Source organism: Raphanus sativus, chromosome 8 (genome assembly GCF_000801105.2).
Source record: "Raphanus sativus cultivar WK10039 chromosome 8, ASM80110v3, whole genome shotgun sequence".
Taxonomy (NCBI): domain Eukaryota; kingdom Viridiplantae; phylum Streptophyta; class Magnoliopsida; order Brassicales; family Brassicaceae; genus Raphanus; species Raphanus sativus.
Window position 1 is genome coordinate 9,833,276 of NC_079518.1, and position 10,850 is coordinate 9,844,125.

General features: G+C 34.5%; 2 protein-coding genes across 2 annotated transcripts; one reads left to right on the top strand and one right to left on the bottom strand.

Moving 5' to 3' along the window:
- The first annotated feature begins 167 nt into the window (after positions 1-167).
- On the top strand, positions 168-2,660 carry LOC108822854 (uncharacterized). Its single transcript, XM_056992465.1, has 2 exons — positions 168-655; positions 721-2,660. The coding sequence occupies exon 2, from the start codon at positions 1,116-1,118 to the stop codon at positions 2,121-2,123; it is 1,008 nt and encodes a 335-aa protein (XP_056848445.1). The 5' UTR covers positions 168-655; positions 721-1,115; the 3' UTR covers positions 2,124-2,660.
- Positions 2,661-5,905: 3,245 nt separating this feature from the next.
- On the bottom strand, positions 5,906-7,308 carry LOC108819484 (uncharacterized). Its single transcript, XM_018592526.2, has 2 exons — positions 7,064-7,308; positions 5,906-6,565 (listed from the first exon to the last, which is right to left on the bottom strand). Exons 1-2 carry the CDS (start codon positions 7,237-7,239, stop codon positions 6,115-6,117), a joined length of 627 nt encoding a protein of 208 aa, XP_018448028.1. The 5' UTR covers positions 7,240-7,308; the 3' UTR covers positions 5,906-6,114.
- Between the last annotated feature and the right edge of the window lie 3,542 nt (positions 7,309-10,850).

The window sequence follows — 10,850 nt, forward strand, 5'->3', positions numbered from 1 at the left end:
CATGGTTTGATATAGTAGTTACCAAGTATCAATGATTACTCTCATATCAGAAAGAAAAATGCAGGATGGATGAATGAATCTATGTTCTTATGTCAAGCTTGGTTTAATCCAAAGTACAATAAGCAGAACGAGAAAAAAAAAAACACAATAAGCAAATATTATTATCAAGGCAGAGAGGGAGAGAACAGAGAGGGAAAAAAAAAAGACAGAATAAAAAAGAAGAAGAAGAAAAGGAACAAAACCCAAATAAGCAGCGATCGAAGGTAACAAACACAGAAAGAGCGAAACTTTCAGACATTCAAATCTGAGTGCGAGAGCTATACGAACAAAGCCCACACACAAAAAAAAAAGAGATTTGATCCGACAGCCGATAGAACACTGGTTTTGTCGGAAGAAGAAAGTTGCATACTTTTCTTTTTTTTTTGTTTTTTGTTTTTTTTGTCATTTCTCTGAATTCTGGTCAATCTGAGCAAAAAAAAAAAACTTGCTCAATTTCAATCTTCAAACACTTGTGTTTCCTGCTTTGGGGTCCCGCTTCTCATTGCCCGCCTCCTCCTATCTTCAATTCGAATTCGTTGCTCTGTTCTCAAGCTCGAATCTTTTTTTTTATTCTCAACTACCAGTGATCCCGATTTGCTCCAGCTGAAATTTTCCGGTAATTCTCAACTTCTTAGCTTCTGAATTGGGCGTTGAACTGAAAAGAAAAATGCTCTGATGCAGTTTCGTGTACTTGGTGGACGTGTCGTCCTTCTGAGTGATTGATTTGGTGGTAACTTTTGAATTAGGGTTTGTAATATCTCCTGATACTGAATCAGCCAAGTGTGGAGAATTTAACCTTGTTGGTGTAAGCTAGATTGTAAATGATGATCTCTAGGGTTTTGGTTTTGGTTTTGGTTTTGGTTTTGGGGGAGATGAGATTTGGCTTTTGCATTATATGGCCTCTACTTGAAGCTTCAGCCAAGTTCTTGATATGCTCCTCCTGGCTTTGAGTTTGACAAGTTATAATATAAGTTAATGAGTTGGATTTATTGGTGTAAAAGATAAAGGGTGCATCTTGTGCACTCCTCTGACTGTTTCCGTCTGGGTTCAGAAGAAGAAGAAGAAGAAAGAGAAGTATGCAACGTCCTGAAGGTCCCAGGATTGATCTGGCCGCGCTGAAAGGGCATATTGTGAAGAAGATTGGGGTTGAAAGATCCAGAAGGTACTTTTACTACTTGGGTAGGTTTCTGAGTCAGAAGCTTACTAAGAGCGAGTTTGATAAGTCATGTCTCCGTCTTTTGGGGAGGGAGAATCTTCCTCTGCACAACAAGTTGATTCACTCCATCTTGAAGAATGCATCTCTCGCTAAATCCCCACCACCACCACCACCACACAAATCTTTGGTGCTTGGGAAAGAGGATGGACCTAATAGGAATGATCATGTTTGGTCAAATGGGGTGTTACCTAAGGTTCGGTCTGGAATGTGTGTGGGGACAATCAGAGATAGGCCTAGTCCACTTGGTCCAAACGGAAAGGTTGAAAGTTCTATGCATCATAAACCAGGTCGGTATTCTGATGAAAGAGTCCCATTAGCTCCAGTTAGCATAGATGATGAAGCTCAAGATGAACGAGGCAGATTGGTTCTTTCAAAGGGTCCTGTAACGGCACCTCTAGGGGTTTCATTTTGCGCCGGTGGGGCCCGCAGAACAGTTCCAGTTTCGACCAGGGCTGACTTCACTAGCTGCTACGACAGTGGTGGACTATCAGACGCAGAGATGCTGAGAAAGCGGATGGAGAATATAGCAGTAGCACAGGGTCTTGGAGGGGTTTCAGGGGAGTGTTCTAGTATGTTAAGCAACGTGTTGGACGTGTACCTGAAGAAACTGATCAAATCATGCGTTGATCTGTCTGGAGCTCGGTCACGACAGAGCCGAGAGGGGATCTTGAATGGAGTGTGGCCGAGTAATAGTTTGCAGATACAAACTAGCAACCGACCTTCTGACATGACGCAAGAACAGCATCAGGTGTCTTTGCTTGATTTTAGAGTTGCGGTGGAGCTAAATCCAGCTCAACTTGGCGAAGACTGGCCATTGCTTCGGGAGAGAATGCTATTGCGTTCGTTTGAGGAACGAGATGGGGTGTGAACTAAAATGTTTGGCAAGTTGGATATTGCAAATTGTCAGAGTAATCTTGCCCTGGTCCAAAAATATGGTCAATGGTTTTGGTAGCAAAAGGATTCCAAAGCGCTGGATACCATGATGGACCTGATGGCTGAGCGACGCATCTATGTCCTGCAGCCACAGACTCGGGCCACTGTATTTGAATACGAAATATACGTGTTGTTGTAAGGGCATTAGTAACTTGGCCATGCCAGCAAGTTTCAAGCTCTGTGTGTAACACGCAGGCTGATAAGGGAATCAAGAGAAAGTTTTGGTGGAGATACTGTGGGAGAAAGATACAAACAAGCATGTAATAAGCTGCAGTATTACTGTGTATGTAACATAGTCTTATGCTCTTACCATTGTTCAGAATTCATAGCTTAAAAACACATTGACATCGCTTTTTACTTTTACATTTACATACGTTTTTTGTTTTCTCATTTCATTGAATGTGTTATTTTTACAGTTCTAAGGCATTGTAGAAATATTGTACTGGTATTTTCATCTCTCTTTTCTGTTTCATACTTGAACCTTTTCAGCCATATATTCATTGGAAAATTAGCTCTTAAAAGTTATTTAATCTTCCTAACCTTTAAATACATGTTTGATGAGTATCTATCAAGGACGACTTTGGTTATCCATTGTAACAATTTAGCATCTAAACGCGCACACATATCTTACATCGTTTTAAGTGTATTTTATGCATGTGCTTCCTGGAAAAATATTGTTTGATAGAATTTTTTTTTTTGTTACGAAATAGAATATTTATTTCTAATATGGATTTTCCATGCATAGTCTATCTTCACATGGCTCCCCTGGTTAACAAGTATTTGTGGAGATGCCCACCTATATAAATATATTACACTAATCATATTTTTATTTGATTTAGTTTTTCTATTTAAATATCTTGTATTTTTGTCATAAGTTTATACTGACAAGATTTAGTGATTTTTCAAGTAGCATATTTTTGCAATTGATGTTTTTCCACAATGTTTTATCGCTGCTGCTACTGTATGTATAAGCTCAGTGGCGGATGTAACATTCTTTTACGGGGCAAATCAAATATAAACATAGAAAAAGTTAAAATTTGATCTTTAGGAGGAGAAAACTGCACACACAAAAAAATATAGTAGGAAAAAACCTAAAGTTCATACATGTTATAAAGAATTTAAAGATTTCATCCGGGGGGGGGGGGGCAACTGCCACCAACTATTTTAAAATACCACTTAGTTTAAAAAGTCTAATACTTAATTTCTAAGCCTACTCCTATTCTTCAAGTACTAATTTTTAAACACTAACTACTAACTTTAACATCCAAATAGAAACTATATATTATTGGTTTTTCATTTTTTAATAAATGATATTTTGAGAACCTTTTTATGTCCTAATTTTGGGAAAAAACATAAATAGTTTTATTTGAGTGTAGTTTTATTTCATTGAGAACTATTGCATAATAAATGACATTGATTGTTTCACATACTAGAAGCCAAGGATTCTCATACATATTTTCATAGTTAAAACTTTCTAAATATATATTCATTTGAAAACTTTCTAAATACATATTTTGGATTGTTCAGTAACCGTCTGCTCACTCTCTCTGGAGTGATAGGAAGCCATCTGTGGTCGCTTGGAATGGATACTTCAGTTAATGTTGTCGCCCAAAGCTTCCGAAACTTGGATTTTGGATCAAATTTTATTTCTGATAAGTTTACATCTTCTTTCAACAGCTATAATAGAGATGATCTGCTGAAGATTTGTTTTCGTCAATCGGTTAGGAACTGTGCACATGCTGTTGAACTCTCCTGCATGAGATCCACCAACAACAACAGAATTACCATGAGTTATGACTACCTAGACATGATTAATGTCTCATAATCAAGTTTTTCTTCTTCTTGATGCATCCTGATTTGATTAGAATTACGAAGATATTATCATATTGCAAAAGGATAAGTTGGAATCATCTGATTAGAAAATGAGATATCTTCTTCATCATAATTCATATGAGATTTCTTAAATTTTATGGTGATTCTCTAGTGATTAATGTCTTCAAATCAAGTTTCATCCTATTTAGATTAGAATCATGAAAATATTATCATATTTCCAAACATGATAAAGTGATTATCCATTGAGTTATGATCTTTGCTAAAGTGAAATATTTATGCCGTGATGAAGAAGAGCTCATGGTGTTACGAGGGTTCATCGACTACAAGTTAGACCATTGGGATGACATGAAGGTTTTATATGAGCAGCTCAAGTCTTCGATCAGCTTTCCAGTTTGTCAAACTCAGTTTATGATAAGGTCATGGTCTTGAAAAGGAAGTATGTAAAGAACCTTGAGAGAGAAAAAGAAGGGAGAAGTGTTTCCTAACACTCACGAGCAGAAATTGTTTGATTTGTCGATCTTTGTTTGGGGAGACATTGAGACCAAGAATAAAGTTGAGCCGAAGATTAGTGAGGAGTCTGTCTCAGTTGTGGAAGCACTAATGCGTCTTGGAATGGATGTTCTCGCCTCTAAAAGAGGTTGGAATCTTGGTAAGCACCGAGATGGAACTTCGTCCCTCCGGTGAATTGCTAACACGTCGGTGCAGTCAGGTAAAAATCTTGATTGGCGTAGTTGGTATCTTTGATTCCGTGATAGGTTAGGGCTGCTAGGTTCGAATGTGCTAGACTACGTTTTCCTCAAATTAAATTTTTATTGAGTTATAAGGAGAAATAAATCAATACTATTAAAAGGAAATAAGTCCTAAGAAATCTACTTAAAAAAAAGTTATTGGACACTTTCATTAAACATATTATATTTTGTATTACTTAATTAATTAACCCCATTTAATTCCATTAACATTTATACCAAAGATTTTGTGACCAGATTTTGTGCTCATTAGAAGAAAATAAGTACCAGTAGCATTGATTTCAAATACCGAATTGAAAACAATGCTTAGATATAGCTGTAATTGGTAACCATGTTATATGAAAAAAAAAGATGATGAATTTGCTATTCCTCATAATTGATACCAGTACGGTTGATTTTTTTGTCAAATTAGTAACATATGGACTCCACTACATTCCTCCATTTTCCTCATATAAAGAGGAACTAATGAACAAATATTTCCCTTCTTTAACTTTGATATGGAACGTTTGTTCCTCTTCATTCATTTTTTTTTTTCAATTCATTTCTTCAATTGAATTTTTATTCAACTTTTTCCATTCATTCATTTATTAAACGGTCACCAATTAAAGCTGTTGTCAGCAATTTTTGTATATTTAACAATAACAACAAATAAAATCACAAAATCCTTTTACAACATATTAGTGGCTATGGTGATCAATGTCCGTGCCAATATAAACGCTAATTTACAACATTTACTAACATATTATTTTGAACCAAAATTTTGTACACAGAATGTAATTTTTTTTAAAAGATAATGTATTTATAACAAAATTATAAACATAATGCCAGTAGGGGTTAATGGCTATCATGTTAGTGAGAACATCGTTGTTCCTATCAGCCACACTGTTTAGAGATACCAAAGCAGGTGAATTCTTTGCTTCTTTGAGTCAAAACTCCATCTTCTGCCAAGTCTAGAATTCTTATAAATTGAACAAAGTATTTAAGGTGTAGATATTACCCTGTAGAGTTTCAAGAATTTCAAGAATGTCTACATTTTGCCGAGGATGTTTATAGAGTTTCAAGAATTTACAGAGGATTATTGTTCTCCCAGAAGCTGGTTTATAAAGAAGATAATATATGTTTTGAAAATATGCAGAAGGAGACTCTTCGAAGGTCTTTCTTTTGAAGTAAAAATTATTGCATCCAGAGATCCAATTTCCAAAGAAGGTGTAAACCGCTCATAACAAAACCTTTGTTCAAAGCCAAAATCCTTACCTATAACCTACAACATCAGTTACCTCTCTCATCTTCCAAAAATCCAAAACGTTTAAGAACTCAGCATTAAGAAAAGGGAGCCCGCCAGAACTCTTAAGCATTAGCTTCTAACCACCCATGATCATCTTGGTGTGATTCTGACGCTCCAGCTTCAAGAGAACTTTCTCCCTCACCCTTCTCTTCTCCACCTTTATCTCCATACATCTTTCTTCTAGCTTCCTTACGAGCCTCCCTACGAGCATCCTTCTTAGCTATATTCAAGTCTTTGAACCCTTGTTCGAACTTGGCTTCATCCTCCGGATTGAAGAAGGCAACTTCCATCTGGCCTAGCTCTGCGTATCTTTGCTCCACTTTGGTTTTCCAGAAAAGACCCATCTCCGTGTCCATCTTCTGGTACGGCGTTTTCAGCAAGTACTCGTCTATCCCTCCTGCTTTGTCGATGCAGCGGAGAGCGTGTGTCGTGACTTTGACTTTAATGTGGCGGTCGAATATGTAGCTGAACAGTCGCTTCTCCTGGACGTTCGGTTTCCAACATCTTCTTGACCTGTCCGAAAATTATACCAAGATTAACAAAAAGTTACCACTACCATTTAGAATCATAAAAGGCACTTAAAACGCATATATGAGAGCTCATATACGTATTATTATTTACATAGAAATCAGATCAAGAATGCAACTTTCATCACACAGAGGCACGTGAATCCTACATTTCTATCTCCCAAAGTGGATAACTTTAGTCACACAGAGGTGCATATGAATCTTACATTTCTATCTCCAAAGTGAATAACTTTGGCCACAACATGTATGCGGTAAAATCAAAAAGAGAGAATCTTTAGTTTAGAAAGACATGCATGACACAAGAAGCAACTAATAAAGAACACTGTTGAGTCTCTCTCTAATCAGCTAAAGACTTAGAAGAGCTACTGAACACACTTTCAAACGGCAATCAAGATTTCAGAAACTAATAATTAGCTTCTTAGATGCTTCATCCGAGACTGAGAGATAGATAGATAGAGAGGGAAAAAAAGAAAGAGAGACTGACTTGTTGCCACCGTCTTCACTGACGCGGTTACCGTACTGGATATGGCGTCCAGCGTAGAGACCGCGTTTGGCTCTTCCCATCACGACTTTGGAATCCGGAACACAAGCCTTTAGCTTCTCTTTCAGCTCCGGCGTCAGAGTCTCCGCTCCGACCTTCTTCACCAGCTTCTTCATCATCTCCTTCCCTCTGAAGATCACAGATCGACAAACCTATTCAGCAAATGCTGCTGCTCTTCTCTCTCTCTCTCTCTCTGGTTTAACCTGGAAAGAAACGGTTTAGTTTACGATATTAGTAACCCGAACGAAATTAGTTGTAAATTCCGGTTGGCTATTTTATTTCACCTAACCGGCTCGAATTAAACCTTGGTTAAGAAGTTAGGAAGACATGACCGAAGAGAAGCTGCCAACCCAAATAAACGGGTCCAGCCAGTAGGAGGAAGAAACGACGGTAAAGACGAAACGACGTCGATGAATAGATCTTAGGCTCGTAGCTTCTTTATGGGTTTAATATTTTCCTTCGTTGACCTGTTAGGCCCAGCTCAGTTTCTCCTATTAACTTACGATCCGTTTTTGTCGTTTAATTTCTCAATCCGAATAAACCAAAGATTGATAAGACCGAACCGAGTCAAATTGAGTCATGGTTGAATTGGCAAAAGCTTATGTTATCAAAGACGACTTTGGTTTTTCATTGTGACAGTTTAACAACTTAAAACAAATATTTTGGTTCTTTCTACCACCGTTCACTTTATTTTTTTTTCCAAATAAAAACTATAAAAATAATAAGTAAAAGTTATATACTAGTTCAACCATTAATTCAACTGGTTACCGGATTTCGGATTTTAATAAGATTTTACGTGTTTTGTTGGGTTTTTAAATATTAATTTTTTTTACAAAACCTAAACCGAATTTATCTTGGATCACTGGATTTACCGTTTCAACCGCATATCCGGATCGGATTTCAAAATACTGGTTATAATACATATAAAAACAAGGTAGACCATAGAATTAAAATTATAACACATATTCAAGTTAAAGGTATATCGACGAGTTATGGTCCGGATATAAACAAACAAATTATAGCACAAGTGAAATATATAAGAAACTATTGATTACATATTCTCCTACATTAGATGATAATAAAACATATTGAAAATTTTCTAAATTAGTTTGACAACCATTATGCGTATTTTTAATTAGTGTAGGAAATAATATATAATATAATTTCAATATTTATTTGAAAAAGTTCATACAAATACTCTTACTTGTTTTTATAGTAGTTTTCATATATAAAAGATAAAAATAAAACTAAGAAAACTGTTTTTTTTTTTCATTTAAAAAGGCATGACATATCTAAGATGGCCAAAAAATCAAAAAGTCCTAATGGAATAATTAAAAATGAAGATGCCCCATTTTTTTCATTCTCTCCAGTTATTATATACACAGTATTTTATTTGTATAAGTACATAATCTTATGTCTGACTTTCCTCATAAATTCCCACCATCTAAAATTTCATTTGAGTTTCCTCATAAATTCCCACCATCTAAAATTGCATTTGCTAGATCTATTTGCTTTGTAATGGCATTCTTAGCTCAGTTTCTGGTCTGTGTCGTTTATCTTTGATCCATTACTTCTACTCCATGTTACATCCAGACATAATGCATTACTAAATTTATTTGTTTGATTTTCATTTTTTATGCTGGATAATTATGATATTACAACTATGAGAAATATTACAGACGATGTTACAACCGACAATTCAACCTGCCATATGAAGATTCACGTCTGACTGCATTATTTGAGCTGTCCTATGGGATCCACGCTTGACAGTACTCTTTACGCCATGCTACAGATCTCTTATAAGTCTTTTCTCCATTAATTCGCATAATTCTGCTTTCTCTGGGAATTGAAATCCAGACATCCTGGTGTAAAAGCATTAATGAACCAAGGGGACTTCCACAATTTGATTCTAATTAAAAAAAATAGATGATTTCAATATCGTTGTTTAATAACCACGAAACATAATCTATTGTTATACAAATATCATTCCACGTAGAGCTCTAGTTATCACCTAGTAGATGGTTAAAAATAACAATCAGTTCGTTAAAAGGATATTTAACATAGTGAAATCTAGGTTATATAGAAAATTTAAATCATTATCCTTGAGCTCTGCTCCGTTTGACCCACCGCGGGTCGAGTGATTTGAAATAATTAATTTGTGGGTGTAGGTGTGGGTGGAGCGTTTTTTCTAAGCAGTGGGTTTGGGTTAGCCAAAATCCAACCGCCGATACCTGCTAACCTGCAAAAATAAAAATAAAATAAAATACTTTTAAGAAAAAATATTTTTAATAAGAATATAAAATATTTGTTTAATTTTAATGATAGATCAAATTTTATTATTATTTTTAATTAAACAATTAAAATAGTAATTTTTATTATTATTAATATCACATATGGGTCTAGTGGATCATCCGCGGATTTAAGCGGGGCAGATTTGATCCGCAACACCATATTAGTGATAAATGAAATAAATTAGAGCTTCTCTCTCTTTAATAACTAGGATACATAATAATAATAACTAGGTGATTATCCGCGCACATGCGCGGGGTAAATTTTATATACTAATGATTATTGAATATTAACTTTGGTCAATCGACCATAATTATATTGTATTGTAACTCACAAGTCTACAATTTTATAGATTATGAACCATTAATATAAGTTGCTGAGTGTCGGGCCATGTTTATTGATATTTTGGTTTTTGTGAAGCCACAACATTATCGAAAGTATCAATGAAAGAAGAAAAGGGAACTAAGATATGAATTGAGTTAGTTTTGATTGATTGCATCTCCACTTATAATTTCACTTTTAAGCCTTTGTCTTTTCGATCTACTAATTTGATTTGCTCACATATGTTTTAACTTTAGATCTATAATTTACTCACACATATAGTTGAATTCGATTTATATATGTGTGGAGTAATGCCACAATGTATTAAATAGAGAAACAGAAGATCGAACGAACGCGATCTGAACCAAAAATATTTTAGGTATCTAAGTATATTAGAATCAGATTTATATACTTAAATATATTAATTGTTTTTAAATTTAACATTTAAAAGAATATATAAAATACATAAGATGTTATTAAATTGTCCAAAATACTTTATAAAAATAGTTAAAAAATACATGTTTAAAATAGCTTATTGATACTCAAAATACCAAAAATACTTAAAATATCTATTGATTTTCTATCCGAATATTCGAGCTAACCAATTTCTATGTTAAGTTTAAGTATTTTCGCATACATTATTCAAAATTATATGTTTTATATTATTTTATTTTTAGATTTGAGAAATTTAAATAATATATGAACTTTTATTAAAATAAATAAATAAATGGATTATCCAAACCTAAACCCAAACCGAACCTACAAAGATTCGAACCGAATCTGCAAAGATCCGAACCAAAAAAACTAACCAAACCAAACATAACCTAACCAAACCGAATGGAACCCGAATGCTCATCTCTAATCAAATATAAAAGTGATTACTAAAAAATATAACATATAAAATCTAATTTATATGATTGCTTTGTTGCTAATATTATATGATTTGTTTGTTGTATTAAAGGAAACTAACCTAGTATGTGATTATCACCAAATCAATTTTAAAAATTAATCACATACGTATCACATGTACTTTTTAATTTGAATCTATATGATCGTTAAGTTTCTATATTTTTAATAGATTCATCGCCTACTATGAATGTGTAATACAATAAAAAAAGTT

Coding starts and splice junctions, on each gene's coding strand:
- LOC108822854 (XM_056992465.1), top strand. CDS start 1,116: ATGCAACGTCCTGAAGGTCCCAGGATTGATCTGGCCGCGCTGAAAGGG.
- LOC108819484 (XM_018592526.2), bottom strand. CDS start 7,239: ATGATGAAGAAGCTGGTGAAGAAGGTCGGAGCGGAGACTCTGACGCCG. Junction 6,566..7,063: donor AGTGAAGACGGTGGCAACAA/GTCAGTCTCTCT, acceptor ATTTTCGGACAG/GTCAAGAAGATGTTGGAAAC.